The sequence below is a fragment of the Anabrus simplex genome, chromosome 1, assembly GCF_040414725.1.
Source record: "Anabrus simplex isolate iqAnaSimp1 chromosome 1, ASM4041472v1, whole genome shotgun sequence".
Taxonomy (NCBI): domain Eukaryota; kingdom Metazoa; phylum Arthropoda; class Insecta; order Orthoptera; family Tettigoniidae; genus Anabrus; species Anabrus simplex.
In genome coordinates, this window is record NC_090265.1 from 1,687,353,919 (window position 1) to 1,687,372,059 (window position 18,141).

Consider the following 18,141-nt stretch of genomic DNA (forward strand, 5'->3'; position numbering starts at 1 on the left):
ACCTGAGGGCTGGTTCGAGGTTCACTCAGCCTACATGATTAGAATTGAGGAGCTATCTGACGGCGAGATAACGACCCCGGTCTAGAAAGCCAAGAATAACAGCCGAGAGGATTCGTGCTGACCACACGACACCTCGTAATCTGCAGGCCTTCGGGCTGAGCAGCGGTCACTTGGTAGGCCAAGGCCCTTAAAGGGCTGTAGTGCCATGGGGTTTGGTTTGGTTTGGTTCTTTGGCATGCATAACAACAGTGTATAAATAGCTTTAGCATACATCTTACATGTATCTGGATGTTTACGTACGGAGAAATGTGTGCAAAAAAGACACGGACAGTGATAAATAAAGAACGGGTACTTACCAGGTAGGTATATGCAGTTCTTGTCCTATTTCATCGCACAACATATCTTTCTTCTTTACATTCTTATGATCTTCATTACTGATGTCATAAAGCATTGGATGTTTCTTAATGCAGTCTATGAACAGTTCAGTCGTCATTGTGATTGTTTGCAATCAACGCGGGATACGGGAAAACGCTGCATGCAGCGAACTGAAAATGGTTCGCTGCAATTCCGCCATGTAGGCGGGGAGAGTGACGCTTCGGAGTGAGCGGATTCATATCCTGCTGTACTCACAATAGTTCGTGACGGGATCGCTCCCGCTCTCATTCCCACGTCCCGCGTTGGTGTGTGCATACCTTACACCGTATTCGTCTGAGTATGAGCGATGCCGCACGCAGCGGTTTTCGCCGAGTCGGCAGCAGATTCGACGGCAACACCTTCCAAAATATTCGTGGCTGTGAACGAGCTGCAGTGTGATTGCTGACGCGGCGGAATATGGACCCTGACAGAAATCATTTATTGAAGGAAGACTTTATAATTATTTTGTCTCCGATTTATTTATCTTGGAGGAGAATAAATAATAAAAGAAATAATCGATGCATGTGGGTACATCCTATTGTGAATGATCGAGTAACAAAAGGTCAACTTTGTTGGAACAAGCAACGAGAGATGAAGAAAAGTTCTTTAATTTCACCCGGATGATTTTTTTTTTTTTACAAGTTGCTTTACGTCGCTCCGACGCAGATGAGTCTTATGGCGGCGGTGAGATAGGAAAGGCCTGAATTAAAGTACAGCCCCGGCATTTGCTTGGTGTGAAAATGGGAAACCACGGAAAAGCATTTTCCCATATCTCACGAATGTAAAATTAGCAAAAGTCCATGTCGTCATAACTGGATGATTGTGGAGATTCTAAATACATGGAGATGGAGTAACTATCACTTGCTGGAGAATTGTCTGAATCTTGGGGAGTCTATGCTAATGAAAGGGACCATTTTCTATCAGGCATTTCTAGTTGCTACTCTCTCTTTGAATATAATTATCAAGAGTTTTATCCCATAATACAGGTCCGGCCATCACTAAGGAGATCAAAACGTCGTTGTCAAGCTCTTCTACCAATTTACAACAAAAGTATACAAAAAACAACGCACGAACACGAATAAACAACTTATTCAACTTAACTGGAGCGAGTGCGCCGGGGTAATGGACGGTCGACAAAAATCGGTCTGTATGTAAGCGTACATAAGGCCACGTGCGCTACTATCTCCTTGGAACGGCCCGGCACCGGAGCATCTTCACCGGTCATGGTCGGCAGCAAACTGGCGCCGAGTATGCCCTGTGCCATTGCCAGCCAGCTTCTTCACGCCAGTAAAGGAATGGACGGCCGACTTTCTACCGGCCGTCCAAAACCGACGTGTTTGCAAGCGGCCTTACATGGACGAATATTATTCCAGCGGCCGACTAGTCTAACTGTCAATCTGGCGCCGCAAGCGGCATGCGTTTACGTTGCCATCCAACAGAAAGCGAGCAACCTGCAGTATCCGGCTTGATTGCTTGGGGTTGTCTCAGTATAAAGCCGCCGTAACAGACACTAACTTTGAGCGCTTCCTGCCGCTACAGTGGTAAGAACGCAAGGCACGTGTCGACAGCGCGCAGGAACCGCAGCTGTGATTGGTGGTCTAGCGGTGGGAAACACTCAGAGTTATACCTTCTGAACTATAGGTCTCAGTGGGTTAAGAAGGCATGCCATTGTCCTTATTTATCTACTAGCTTTAGTACCCGTCGCGAATGGGACAGTGGTATAAAATATGCAAAGTTATCTAACTCCCCAGCTACTTTCCGCCAATATTCAGGCATGCCGTTTCACTCGGGACACAGCAGTGATTCTATCTATCGGAGATGAGTGGCAGCAGAAGAGATACATCACATCGCAACAGTGGTCAATGTAATACTATTATTGATCAGTTTTATGAGCTTTCGATATTGTAGACCTTCATATTTAGTTTTCTTCCGACTCTGGGACATTAGAGCATCTAATGTGAAGGCAATCCTTCCTTCTTTCACGACTCCCTCTTGTCTTATTCTTCAAGCGATCGTTCCTTTGCCGTTTTTTCTCATTTTTTATAATCATCTTCACATTTTTCCTTGTCGATACGGATCAGTGACCACGCAGTTTCACACCTTAAGACAATCATGACAAAATCCATCGCCAGTTAACACGATTAAACTAAATTTCCATGTTAACAATGCTTAGCGTTGAAATGGACTCAGTAACAAAAATCTAAATTCATTATACAATTATCATAGTCGATACAGTAAAAGTGTATAAGACATAAATTATTGGAACTTGTATTCTGTGTAACTTTTGTTACGGTATGTAATACGTTTTGATAGGACCAATAACATAGGTATTTAAAAAATTAAATTTTAGGCAGCTTCCCCTAAACTACCATTTCATCCAGCATGAATACAAATATTTACAATCAATCGATAAATCATTGTCTGCAGTTTAAGCCCGTTGTAATTTTTATCCTCATTCCTCATTTCTTGAATGCGCATTGTGCTTGGTAATTGCTTTTTCACATAAATATGCCTTAGAGCTGTGCGTCATTCGAAAAATTGAGTGTCGTGTAACAAAATGTGTGACGCGATTTTACCAAGTCTTGAGAGCTACATAGGCCGTGGATATGCATGTCCTGGCCATCTATCAATACTTCACATCACAGCCTGCACGATTTCTAGGTAACATCGCGTCATACATTATTTGAAAGACGTATTTATTATCATTTGTTTTTCCCAGTAGGAAATATAATACTTTTTATGTTTGTAGAATATCAAAGCTGAAGTGGAACCCTTCAAAGAAGAAGAAAAGGGCACAAAGATTGAAGATAAATCTCATGGGATTGATACGTATTCAGAGATTATTGTGAAGAACGAGGCAGAATTCACGTGAGTTCAAATTTTGAGTTAAATATTCATTGATTAAAAGTCTGCCATACAGTAAGTGGTCTCGCACACTAGCGAACGTACATTTAATAAAATATTAATATAAAGTATCTGCAACTGTTTGAGGGACTGTCTTCAATTTCAGCTCATACGACGTGAAAGCAACTGACCTTCTTTGTTGCGACCGTGTATAAACGTTGACATAAATGCAGTCATGTTCATAAAAACAGTACACCTTGGAAGACTAGAGATAGGAAGTTCATATTGACAGGACATGTTCATTACTGTTTTGCAAAAACGATTAGGATTTCAGTCATCGGGGTTCAGCATGTGTCCTGTTACCTAGTAGGCACTGGGTCCTCCATGGGCACTGATATCTTATTCTAGGCGTGATGGCATCGACGCGTATAAGGTGCGAATGGCGTCGTGGGTATAGCCATCCATACCTCATTAACCTGGTTCCACAGTTCATCTTTGATGGTTGGCATTGGGTCACAGCGCCCGCACCCGTCGTTTCAACATATCCCACACATTTTCGATTGCGACAAGTCCGGTGAACGGGTGGGCCAGGGCAACAGTCTGATATCCTGTGACAACAACAAGGCACGTTTTCGTGCAGTAACATGTGGTTGCGCAATGTCTGCTGAAATATGGCGTCTGGGGTGTCGTGAAGTAAGGGTACGGTATGGCTACGGGTAGCAGGATGTCGTTCACGTAAGTCAAACTGGTCCTTCTGTGAACCATTCTGTACATACCCGTTGCACTGCCGACACACTTCGTCCGACACGAGCAGCAAATTCCCGGATGGATGCCTCACGTTCTCTCATGCCAATAATGCGCCCTCTTTGAAACTCACTAATTTGACGGTACGGTTCTCGCATATGTCTGCAAGGCAACCTGCACGTATGCTTAAGTCACATTGATCCATTACCTTCAGTTTATAGCGACAACGAGAGCCGCAGGCACATTTTACCAGTCGGTGGGGGTACACAGAGATACCGTCGGGGTCAGAAAGAACAAGTGTTGACCAAGGGAGGTCGGATAGGATAGAAGTGAGGAGCCTGGCACACGTAGGTGGAAACAATGCCATGACTTAGCTAAGGGCTCCGTGGTTCCCAACTCACAATCAAAACTTAGGAATCCCTGGGACTCCTTTTAGTCGCTCCTTACGATGAGCAGGAAATGCCGTGAATACTAACCTATCACCCACCCTCATAGGGGGGTATATGTCACATAATTTTCAACTTGGCTCTTCCTTTAGTGAACAAGTTGTGCTATAAAGAAAAGTTCCTTTCTTCCTACTACGTTACGAACTCATTAGTAGAGCTAGGAATTTTAGCTGAAAAATTTGGATCAAAAAGGTGCAGTAATGTAGTTTCAAAAGATGAAAAATAATGTACAAATTTAAAATTTACATATTAATTACAAACTGTACCAAAACCACTAACATTACATATTAGGACACAAGTTCACACATGTATTAAAAAGGCTGATAAAACAGCCCAAAAGCAGATTTTTTATTTATTCTTCTCCAATTTGCTTTACGTTGCACCGACACGGCTTGGTCTTATGGCGACGATGGGATGGAAAAGGGTTAGGAGTGGGAAGGAAGCGTCATTGGCCTTAATTAAGGTACATCCTTACCATTTGCCTGTTGTGAAAATAGGAAACCACGGAAAACCATCTTCAGGGCTGCCGAGAGTGGGGCTCAAATCTACTATCTACCGAATACAAGCTCACAATTGTGTGACCCTAACCGCACGGACAACTCACTCGGTAAGCAAAAGTAATGTCATATCGCCCTGAAAACCGGAAATTCTAATATAAACAAACAGAAAGTAGGGGATATGTCTATTTATTAAAAATTGTCAGCGGGAGGAAATTACATTAAGCCACAGATGTTCTGTTTCCTTTGTTGGAATTTTATGGGAACAAATAAATATGAGGTGAGGTAGAGTGCTAAAAGGTGTTGATATTATGTTAAGGTGCTGGCATTGAGAAAAGGTGAAAAAAAGATTGCAACCAAAAGCACAGTTAATATTCTTTATTTCATATTTTCCTTGTAAGACAAATTAATTTTTATATTTTAACAGTAAACATTTTTTAGGGTGAAGCACCTAAAATTCCTAGCTTAACTCATTAGTACCCAGTGCAGAACAAATGTTTTTAGCACTTAATTCACACAGTTCTCTACCGTTATAATTTGTGTAAGTCGAATAGTGTTAGATTGCGATCATAAATAAAACAGTGCCTTTGCACAAGAGAATGCCAATACACTTGAAGTCCAAAATGTTCTTCTTCTTCATCTGTTTACCCTCCAGGGTCGGTTTTTCCCTCGGACTCAGCGGGGGATACCATCTCTACCGCCTCAAGGGCAGTGTCCTAGAGCTTCAGACTCTGGGTCGGGGGATACAACTGGGAAGGATGACCAGTACCTAGCCCAGACTGCCTCACCTGCTATGCAGAACAGGGGCCGTGCGGGGGAATAGGAAGATTGAAAGGGATAGACAAGGAAGAGGGAAGGAAGCGGCCGTGGCCTTGAGTTAGGTACCATCCCGGCAGTTGCCTGGAGGAGAAGTGGGAAACCACGGAAAACCACTTTCAGGTTGGCTGAGGTGGGAATCGAACCCACTCAGTTGACCTCCCGAGGCTGAGTGGACCCCGTTCCAGCCCTCGTACTACTTTTCAAATTTCGTAGCAGAGCTGGGAATCGAACCCGAGCCTCCGGGGGTGGCAGCTAATCACACTAACCACTACACCACACAGGCGGACCAGTCAAAAATATATCGTACAGTTTACAGGTCAGATTCGAGACGAGTAGAGCACCAACTTCACGTTATAGAGATGAGTATGTTGACTTGATCGATGGGAATCTCTCGCCTTGACCACATTACAAACGACGCTATTTGGCGGAAGATTGGCATCGGCCCAATAAATGATAAAATACCTGATTAGACGTCTCCAATATGATGGCCACATCATGCGCGCAGCTCCTAACACCATCACAGATATTGCCTACCACCTTAAAATCAGCGGAAATTGACCCATTGGAAGACCAAAACAACAAGGGCAGGACGCCATCAGCTCCAATAGAAGAGCTTCCTACTTACAACGCAATGATGTTTTTGATCTAGGAAATGACGTTTCTTGATCCTTTCAGAGGACCCCGTCACCGCGCTTGGATGAAGATGATTGACGGAAGGAGATCCTAATATTGTTAGTAATTATACTAGTGGCCTAATTGTATCTAAAAAAACAACTGAAGTAAAAAGACGTATACGTTTTATGTATTTAAAAAGTCGTGTTTCTGTTAAATTATTTCTTTTGTTTGTAGACTTTTTTTTTTCATATTTTACTCCTCCTCTGCGAACCATGTGACCTTGTCGCGGTGGGGAGGCTTGCGTGTCCCAATGATGCAGATAGCCGAGCCGCAGGTGCAACCATATCGGATGGGTATCTGTTGAGAGACCAGACTAACAAATGGTTCATCGAAAGGGGGTAGCAGCCTTTCGGTAGTTGCAAGGGTGGCAGTCTAGATGATTGACTGATACGGCCTTGTAATAATACTCAACATGGCTTAGCTGTGTTGATACTACTACACGGCTGAAAGCAACGGGAAAATACAGCCGTAACTACCTCCCGAGGACATGCAGCTCTCTCTGTATGAATGATGTACTGATGATGGCTTCCTCCCGGGTAAAATATTCCGGAGGTAAACTAGTCCCCCATTCGGATCTCCGGGTGGGGACTACACGAGAGGGGGCGATCATCAGGAAGATGGATACTGACATTCTGCGAGTCGGAGCGTGGAATGTTAGAAGTTTGAATCGTTGTGGTAGGTTAGAGAATCTGAAAAGGTAGATGGATAGGCTAAAGTTAGATGTAGTTGGTATAAGTGAAGTACGTTGGCAGGAAGATCAGGATTTTTGGTCAGGCGACTATCGAATTATCAACACGAAATCAAACAGGGGAAATGCAGGAGTTTGTTTAATAATGAATAAGAAAATAGGGCAGGGGGTAACCTACTACGACCAGCATAGTGAAAGAATTATTGTCGTCAAGATAGACACCAAACCAACGCCCACCACAATAGTGCAGGTCTATATGCCTACTAGTTCAGCGGATGATGAAGAAATTGAAAGAATATATGAGGAGATACAAGATTTAATACAATATGTAAAAGGTGATGAGAATCTAATTGTGATGGGAGACTGGAATGCAGTGGTAGGCCAAGGAAGAGAAGGTAGTACAGTAGGAGAATTTGGATTGGGACAAAGGAACGAAAGAGGAAGTCGGCTGGTTGAATTCTGCACTGATCATAATTTAGTCCTTGCCAATACTTGGTTCAAACACCACAAACGACGGTTGTATACGTGGACGAGACCTGGAGACACTGGAAGGTATCAAATAGACTTCATTATGATTAGGCAGAGATTCAGAAACCAGATGTTGGATTGCAAAACTTTCCCAGGAGCAGACGTGGACTCTGACCACAACTTGTTGGTCATGAAATGCCATCTGAAGTTGAAGAAATTGAAGAAAGGAAAGAATGCAAAAAGATGGGATCTAGGCAAGCTAAAAGAAAAGAGTGTGAGGGATTGTTTCAAGGAACATGTTGCACAAGGACTAAGTGAAAAGGCTGAAGGAAACACTATAGAGGAAGAGTGGAGAGTCATGAATATTGAAGTCAGTAGGGCTGCTGAAGAAATGTTAGGAAGGAAGAAAAGATCAACTAAGAATCAGTGGATAACTCAGGAGATACTAGACCTGATTGATGAACGACGAAAATACAAGAATGCTAGAAATGAAGAGGACAGAAAAGAATACAGGCGACTAAAGAATCAAGTGGATAGAAAGTGCAAGGCAGCTAAGGAAGAATGGCTGAAGGAGAAGTGCAAGGATGTCGAAGGCTGTATGGTCCTGGGAAAGGTAGATGCTGCATACAGGAAAATCAAGGAAACCCTTGGAGAAAGGAAATCTAGGTGCATGAATATTAAGAGCTCAGATGGAAAGCCACTTCCAGGGAAAGAAGACAAAGCAGAAAGATGGCAGGAGCATATCCAACAGTTGTATCAAGGTAAAGATGTAGATAATTTGGTTCTGGAACATGAAGAGGCTGTTGATGCTGATGAAATGGGAGACCCAATTTTGAGGTCAGAGTTTGACAGAGCTGTGAGTGACCTAAATAGGAATAAGGCACCTGGAATTGATGATGTTCCCTCTGAATTACTGACTGCCTTAGGAGAAACCAGCATGGCAAGGTTATTTCATTTAGTGTGCAAGATGTATGAGACAGGAGAAGTCCCATCCGATTTTCGGCAGAATGTTGTTATACCTATTCCCAAGAAAGCCGGTGCTGACAGGTGTGAAACCTACCGCACCATTAGTTTAATATCTCATGCCTGCAAAATTTTAACACGTATTATTTACAGAAGAATGGGAAAACAAGTTGAAGCTGAGTTGGGAGAAGATCAATTTGGCTTCAGAAGAAATGTAGGAACACGTGAAGCGATCCTGACTTTACGTCTGATCTTAGAGGATCGAATCAAGAAGGACAAGCACACGTACATGGCATTCGTAGATCTAGAAAAGGCATTCGATAATGTTGATTGGACCAAGCTTTTTATGATTCTGAAGATGATATGGATCAGATACCGAGAACGAAGAATTATCTACAATCTGTATAAAAATCAGTCAGCAGTGATAAGAACCGAGGGCTTTGAAAAAGAAGCAGCAATCCAGAAAGGAGTGAGGCAAGGCTGCAGTTTGTCCCCTCTCCTTTTCAATGTTTACATAGAACAGGCGGTAAGGGATATCAAAGAGAAATTTGGAAAGGGAATCACAGTCCAAGGAGAGGAAATCAAAACCTTGAGATTTGCTGATGATATTGTTATTTTATCTGAGACTGCAGAAGATCTCGAGAAGTTGCTGAATGGTATGGTTGAAGTCTAGGGTAAGGAGTACAAGATGAAAATAAATAAGTCCAAAACAAAAGTAATGGAGTGCAGTCGAACGAAGGCAGGGGATGTAGGAAATATTAGATTAGGAAACGAAGTCTTAAAGGAAGTAGATGAATATTGTTACTTGGGTAGTAAAATAACTAACGATGGCAGAAGTAAGGAGGACATAAAATGCAGACTAGCACAAGCAAGGAAGAGCTTTCTTAAGAAAAGAAATTTGCTCACTTCAAACATTGATATCGGAATTAGAAAGATGTTTTTGAAGACTTTCGTGTGGAGCGTGGCATTGTATGGAAGTGAAACATGGACGATAACTAGCTCAGAAAGAAAGAGGATAGAAGCTTTTGAAATGTGGTGTTACAGAAGAATGCTGAAGGTGAGATGGATAGATCGAATCACGAATGAAGAGATACTGAATCGAATTGGTGAGAGGAGATCGATTTGGATAAATTTGACGAGAAGAAGAGATAGAATGATAGGACACATCTTAAGACACCCAGGACTTGTTCAGTTAGTTTTTGAGGGAAGTGTAGGTGGTAAGAACGGTAGGGGTAGACCAAGGTATGAATATGACAAGCAGATTAGAGCAGATGTAGGATGCAATAGTTACGTAGAAATGAAAAGGTTAGCACATGATAGGGTGGCATGGAGAGCTGCATCAAACCAGTCTATGGACTGATGACTCAAACAACAACAACATATTTTACTAAAACATGAAACGTATATGACATCTAGCAAAAATGAAAGCACCAGCAGTTGTACCAGTTACGTTCTATTCAAATGCGAATTGCGTGCGCCTTTACATATTGTTACGTGTCAGCCCCGTGGTAGCTCCTTTAGGTATTTCCAGGAAGGGACTGGTGACTCAGATGACCTGGAATCTCCCAGCTGGCCTGTGGGGTGGAGCCGGCCTTCCCGTGTATTGTTCGGCGGTCGGCTTACCTGAGAGTTTCTTTGAGATTCAACGGGAATGTTCTGCCTCTGGTGACATCGTGAAATTTCTCGATCAACTTACGCGAGCTATAAGAAGGGAGACGAGCCCCTCGAAGTCAGAGTTGGACTCTGTGTGGGAGTCAGTATTAGAGTGAACGACAGTTGGGCTTCGAGGTGGAGCCAGTGTGACACTCATTGAGTTGGGGTTCGATGGCTGGGCTGAGGGCGACAGAGGTGTTGATTGTCGCTAGTGTCCCAGCGAGGTCTGAACCAGGAGCTGTGGTTGTAGTGTCGGAGAGACCAGTGAGTGTGTGATTGGAGACGACAGAACGAAAGACTGTGTATTGCCTTAGGAGTACTGTGTGTGTGTATGTCCGTGGATTGAGGTCCGCCGTGAATCAGCGATTGAAACAATTATCGTGAGTGTGAGGATAATTGGACGTGTGTTGATATTCGCTGTTGTGAGTATCGTCCTGCTGTTGGATACTGTTGAGCTGTTTAGTTGTTCACTGCACGGGACTGTGTGAAGTACCGGACTATTATTGGAGTCGAACCGACGAACAGTCGTCGTGTGTTGTATAGCGAGGGGCACTGTGTTCAAATCCAGCTGTCTACGCACAGGAGCTGTAGGTGACTGGACTTTGGGGGGGGGGGGGAGTGAAAGTAAGGATTATAGACGTTCGCAGGTAGCAACCGGCCGGGACTTCCGGGTGTGTGTACAGAAGAGAGATTTGTAATTATTGTGTGGCCATTCATAACTGGTTAGAATTGTTTGTGTTTAATTATGTGTGTGTGCATTTATTAGGCCATCCTGAATTAAATTAGAGTAGTCAAACAGATGGAATTTTATGTTCGTAATAATATAATATGTTTGTCTGCATTACATGTGGTTCATGCTTCACAGGAACGTACTCGCAGTTTGATAATAAATGTATATTCACACTTTTTAAATATCGGTAGCTCTCGTTTTTGACCAACATTGTTATTTATTGATGTTAATCTTACCTTGAACTTTCTCCCAATTCAAGTAGCTCTTCGATCTGGAAGAGTATAAGTTCCCCCTTGGCGTCACAGGTTTAATGAAAACTGTTTTCTGTGATTTCTTGGCAGGTATGCTGACCCTGTGGTCATTAATTCCTAATTTTTTTATTGGTTACTATCACATGGACGTGTTGTTCACGTCATCGGCAACCTTTACGCTGATTGGTACTGACCTTTCGCCGCTGTCTTCCCTTTGATTATGTAATATCTTCTAAATTATTTATTGCCTGGCTGAGTGGCTCAGACGGTTAAGGCGCTGGCCTTCTAACCCCAACTTGGCAGGTTCGATCCTGGCTCAGTCCGGTGGTATTTGAAGGTGCTCAAATACGACAGCCCCGTGTCGGTAGATTTACTGGCACGTAAAAGAACTCCCGCGGGACTAAATTCCGGCACCTCGGCGTCTCCGAAGACCTTAAAAAAGTAGTCAGTGGGACGTAAAACAAATAACATTATTATTATTATAAATTATTTATTGAATGTTATTACTAGGGCTGGGATGTTTAAGACCTAAAAAAGGCCCAAATAAGCAAGCAAATATGACCTCAAAAGTGGAGAAATATGACGTAAATATTACAAAATATGACCGGAAATGATTAATCTAAAAATGGGCATCTTTAATCAATTATAAATCGAAAGGGCAATTCCTTAACTTAATTATTTATTCTTACTTTCATCTTAATTTTCTGAACATACATATTTAGCAGTTATTCACAGTCTGTTGTCCCTGATTCACTTATCGAACATTTGTGAATACATAGCTATAAATTACCTGTATTTAGATGATCAGATCGAACAACATTTTGAAAGTCAAAACTTGTTTGCACCCTGTAGTGGTGGTCTGAAATACGAGAAAACTAGAAATAAATCTATTTTTTAAATATTTTGGAATGTTCAAGCCCAGATTTCATTAATATTAAATGCGTTAACGTTAAAATTGAGCACCACGAAACGAATTTGGTAGATGCCTTTAAATACATAGTAGGGCGGCAGGGCCTATAGTGCAAACTGCCATTACCTTTTTCATTCCTCTCCGCGGGTTGAATTGAAGAGTGTGACAAGATTCGTCTTCAAATCATCAGGCGCGAAAGACCTCCGATTATCACTTAACACATTCTTGTAAGAGCAGAAGCTCCTTTCTATGTCACAAGGTTATTGTTGCATATTTAAATCAGGTGAAAGGTGCAGTGAAGTCTCCTTCATTCTATACAAACGGTATTCCACTTGTATTAACTGCAGATGTGATACTGAGAAGCAGTTTTGTGAACAGTTCGCATTCAATAAGTTGAAGATGATTTTGCACAGCTACAGCTGTTGTCAGACCGCCGAAATATGAAGGAAATATGAGGTTTGTACGAAAATAGGTCAAAATATGACCTTATGACAAAATAGCCAAAATATGCATTTATATGACAAATAAAAATCACTTAATTGTGACAATAATCAGCTGAATTGCACCAAAATCCAATCAGGCAAGAAAATAGAGACAAAGAAAAAATATGACTTTTCCTAAACATCCGAGCCCTAGTTATTACTAATATTCCTTCAGGACATTTTTTTCCGGATTTGTTCTGTATCTTTTGTATTCTGTTATTATTCTCTTCAGTAACTTAATTGTTAGTTTTCCAGTGCTACTTTTCGTCTTCCGCTTCTAGAACATTCTATCTCTCTACATAATGCTAGCAGGAGACTCGCTAGCTTGTATTCAGCCATCAGGTCAACCACTCGCCAACGCATGTTTGTGCAGCTCTGAGCCACGCCGACATGTCAAGATAACAGCTAGTGTAAACTTCAGTCGCCACCTGCGTAGCAGAGTTTTTCATGTTCAGTGCAGAAACCATCAGATGACAGTTGGAATTCTGCATTTAACGACGATTTGTTCGTCTGCCTTTCTTCGCATTCTCCAGTAGCATTCAGTCCTCATGGCTCTTCCTTTTAAAATACTGCTGACGACTGGTTCGACTAGCCGCTGGTGAAGATCTGTTCACCCAGTTTCTTTTCTTCTGCTAGTCATCGAAATTTTATGGCTTAAGGTTCTAAAGGCTGCTATTTGTTTTTTAAACCATTTTATTGGACTTTATTTTTCTCCCTGGAGGAGCGCTACGAATTACGGAAAATCTCTTCTTTCAAGATTCTGCCATCTAGTTAAATAGTCTTTTTGGACTTTTGTCAACCAATTGTTTTCTCTATTTAAATTTAACACGTTGTTGTCATCTTTAATCCACTTTAATATTTTCTTGTTATTAAAATTTTTGTAACTTAAATTATGGTTTGTTATTGGTCAGCCGGCAATGTAGTTTACATGATTTTCTTTTGGCTTATGCTGAATTCTTCTAGTTTCAGTAAGATATCAGTCTTATTTACATTCAGTATTCAATGTGTAGTACCCGTGGCTGTTTAGCTTATGGTCACGCACGTAATTTCCTTTCAAGATTGTAAAAATTTTACTTATTTTAATGTGATTATTTATTCTTAATATTCTTGGGTGTAACTGTTGTTTGTTACAACCCGCTTTTCTGTTTCGTCTTTATCTCCGAAAACTTACGATCCTTTCCTAAGTTTTCTCCAACATGTTTAAGCTTATTGGTGTATTCGCTGCGCGTTTTTAAAACAAGCTTTTCAATCTGTTTACAGGACTACTACAGCAGATCTTTCTTCTGAGGCATGTACATCAGATGCTGATTCTGTCACAAGGTCATGTGTTTGTCCACAGTGCCGCAAGTGGTTTCCAAGTCAGTCACAGTTCGAAGAGCATCTTGCAACAGGAGAAAGAATTTACATTTGTAAAATGTGTCAGCTCAGATTTTGCATGTTCTTTCTTTTGTCAAAACACATGCAAGAACACAGTGGCAGTAGAAAGGTACCTTGCAATTACTGCAACCTGATGTTTGACTCAAACTCCTCATTTTGTCGGCACTTACAAGTGCATACCAAAGTGAAACCCTTTTCCTGTCCAGAAGAAGACTGCGGTAGATCATTTCGTGACCGTTCTGTGTTGATAGAACATATGTCAGTACACAAGGGAAATAAGCCATATCCTTGTTCGGAATGTAATAAAAGTTTCTTATCGCGCACATACCTTTCAGAACACATGGCCATTCACACTAAGGTGAGGCGATTTACGTGTCAAATTTGTACAATGGCTTTCACCCATCGAACATCTCTCAGAGCTCATATGGCAATGCACGATGGAAAGAAACCACATCGTTGTGACGAATGTGACCGCGCTTTCCTTCGGCGTAATGATCTTAAACGTCACATGCTTGTTCACAACCGTGGAGGAACAGTTGAGTGCGATATATGTCTAAAGCACTTTTCATGTAGAGGCAATCTTACAAGACATCAAGTTGTTCACACAGGAGAGAAGCGTTTTTCTTGCATTTTTTGTAATAGAACGTTTACGTGGAAAGCGAATTTACGACAACACATAATATTAGTGCATTCAGGAAAGAAAACATAAATCCAGTTCAGATGTCTTCATTATTTGTACCGAGTCTTTGAAAAAGTTTTGACTTGAACGTTAAAAATAGTTCTTTCTGTATTATGGTGCTTCCATTTGCATGCCTTAAAAAGAAAAGAAACTGATTTTCAGTGTACAAATAGGAATCGATGTTGTATATCTTGAAAGGAACTATAGTGAGTATGAAATAAAAATTGGCATTACCAGAAACGATGTTATGTCACTTGCGAAGTAACCTGAGAGGATGGAATACCACAACGAGAATACAAAATTGGAACAGTTTTTCAAATAGTTCGGATGTATATTCTTCCAGCATACTGAGTGAAACTGTTTCAAGATTCAGCAGTAATAATAATGGCATGGTCTTTTGACTTGACGTCCTTCGGCAACCTGCATGTCTGTTAGTATAATGCCCTACATATGGTGAATTCTAATGTTGAAGACGGCACACGTACCCAATCTCCGAGCCAGAGGAATTAACCATTGAAGGTTAAAATCCCCGAGCTGGCCGAGAATCGAAGTCTGGACACTTTGAACGAAAGGCTAGCATACTAACAATTTAGCCATTGAGCCAGGGAGCAAAGCAGTTGCGATCAACGATATCCTGAAAGAAAAGAGTCAGTTCTCGAACAAAGCTATCTTTAAAAAGATGTCTTCAGAACGACTGCTGTACGGAATTGAAATCTGGGTGGATTAATGCTATCTTATTCATAAGTTGGAAGTAGCAGACAAGAAAGTAGCGAGAATGATATCTGGTACAAACAGATTGGAACAATGTCAGGAATATTTTCAAAATGAAGAGATGAAGGCTAAGCTAGGAATGAACTCGATGGATGAAACTGTACACATAAAAAGACTCCGTTGGTAGAGTCATGTGAGGTGAATGGTGGATATGTTACCTAGCAGAATAATAGACTCAGCCTTGGAGGGTAAGAGAAGTAGAGGAAGACCGAGGCGACATTACTTACACCCAGCTTTTTAAAGATTTATTGATAAGTGGTGCGCGAATAAACAAGGGGCTGGTTGCAGACATATTATTCTGGAGGTACTGCATAATTCACAAGTACCGACTTAAAGCTGAAAAGCAGAACAGTCTGTATTTGTGTATCTTGAGAGCACATGTATTTTCAGATTATACGTTACTTAAAACCCTATTCTTGTTTGTTAAAACGGTTTAAGAAACTTACTGTAACGTCGATTAACACTAAGGTAAATAAAGGTTATATTTTAACAAGTATTTAATCAGCTTTTCTTATAATTCGTCATTCTACATCCACTTTACCACGAAAAAATAGTCTCTCATCGAGTCATCAGGTGTATGAAGTTATTCAGTAAGCAATGCAATCATAAATACTATTTAAACATCCTGCCATAGACTTAAAAAATCTACTAATTATTTTTACACCATTGCTCTATGTAGTTTTTAATATGTATTTTGTGTTATGTTTAATCTCTCCTCCAACACTGAGTAGACTCTTGAACTTTCAATGCGGTTATAGAGTAGAAACTCTAACCTGTCTTAATTTGGGTGTATCGGCATATGCTGAAAATACTTTGGACAGTACAGATGACCAACGGTGAAGTCTTATGAATAGTAGGATCGAAGAAAGAGCTGCTTCACAACATTAATACAAGAAAAATAGCATATCTTAGCTATTACCTTAGGGATGAAAGATGTAAACTGCCTCAGCTTACCTTCCCTTTTCCTTTGTGAAAATCAGGTGATCATAAATATGTCTCAAGGTCATGGACATCCATCAACGGCTGCTAATTTCAGATGGCAACCAGCCACAAGATGTAACCTGCACGGTTGCTAGGTAACATTGACCATCCATCTATAACACGTCGTTCTTAAGTTACCAGGCGTGAGTGCAGCCGGCGGGGATGTGCTTTATGTCTTCCCCTGCCACTCATCTGCAATAAATGGGATTACTGCTGCGTTACCGAGTATAACAGCCTGCCTGAATATTGGCGGGAAGTAGCTGGGGAGTTAGACCTCCCTCTTCTTTAGCATGCTATTCCTCTGGTTCATACATTTTCTGATATTACTGGTACGTAAAACACTGTTTCATAACAGCATTCCAACCATTCAATACCTACTCTGAGGCACTGTTTAGAATGAGCAGCGTGCATATTTAACGGAATAATGGCAGTGTTCGTGGTCGGCGGATGCAGAGTAGGCCTCGGCCCACAAGTGGAAAAGGCTGGTCCGTGATCCGACAGCTGTGCACTCCGACCGGTCAACCCAGCAGAGGAGGGGAGGCCACGACTCTACTGTGGCTCCACGCCTCTGCATTCGGGAGACGGAGAGGGGCTGGTCCCCACCGTCGGATGTCCTGAAAATGGCTTTCCGTGGTTTTCCATTCTCCTGCACTAAGGCGAATGTCGGGACAGTTCCTAATATAGGCCACGGCCGCCAACCCTCTCACCTTCTCCGATACAAATCTCATAGCCTGAGAGACGACGTCACCGTCTAGGAGGCCCGCCTCCCTCTTCAGGGGAGGAATGAAAACAATTTAGTAGTAGTAGAGGAGTGTTCGCGGCTGTCTGCGGCCTGTTCATTCCAGCATTGAAACTTTGGACTGTTAGATCGGCAGCATAGTACTATTCGTTAAAAGTGGGAAAATGTCCGGTTTTTCATTTGATCGAGTATCTTATATGATAAAATAACATTGCTTTTAATTGCTACATTCCTACTGACGTCATTGTAATGACCTATGTTGACTTCAGTTGGGAAAACCACAGAGACAGTCTTCCTGATAATTCCGTAGCGAAGCACGGGTACATCAGCTATAGTTCTCCCTACTTCTCGGTTACGTATTGTTGTTCATCTGAGACCGGAAGTGGCACTGTGGCTGAAGAATCATGAAAACAATCGTTGACGATAACGTCTCTTATTATTTATTCTATCGTAATGGCTCTTTAGTTAAACTATTTAATATAACTTGAAATGACACGACAGCCCGTAGAACAGTCCATTAATGATAAATCCCTTGTTCTCCTCCTACCGAAAAGGTGCACATGAGAGAAAGCTTTTTAGAAATTGATTTCATTTAAGGCTGGTAGTTCTCCATTAAGGTTGGCCATGTATATTTTGCGGGAAAGTAAAATCACTGTTTCGACTTCCAAGAAACCACCAAAGCAGTCCGGGATTTAGAAATAATATTGACCCTAATACCTACCCAAGGACAGAAACAAAGTTTGGTAGAAATACATACAGCAGTTTCCCAGTTATAAGAACTCAACAAACGGACGAACAGACAAATCGACAAAATAGCTTTAAAATGTCCGCTTTTTAGAAATTGATTTCACTTAAGGCTGGTAGTTCTCCATTAAGGTTGGTCACGTATATTTTGTGGGAAAGTAAAATCACTGTTTCGACTTCCAATAAACCACCAAAGTAGTCCGGGATTTAGAAATAATATTGACCCTAATACCTACCCAAGGACAGATACAAAGTTTGGTAAAAAT

The 18,141-nt window shown here is 41.6% G+C and overlaps 1 protein-coding gene across 2 annotated transcripts in view; it reads left to right on the top strand.

Moving 5' to 3' along the window:
• The window catches only part of LOC137502418 (gastrula zinc finger protein XlCGF57.1-like), a 61,590-nt gene extending 45,689 nt beyond the window's left edge, over positions 1–15,901 (top strand). Inside the window, exons 4-5 of one of the 2 annotated variants that reach the window (XM_068229510.1) lie at positions 3,164–3,286; positions 13,845–15,901. In XM_068229510.1, the coding sequence (XP_068085611.1) occupies positions 3,164–3,286 (123 nt within the window). In that variant the 3' untranslated portion in view covers positions 13,845–15,901. The remainder of the gene's footprint in view (positions 1–3,163; positions 3,287–13,844) is intronic. The other variant, XM_068229504.1, reaches the window with a different exon arrangement.
• Positions 15,902–18,141: the final 2,240 nt, after the last annotated feature.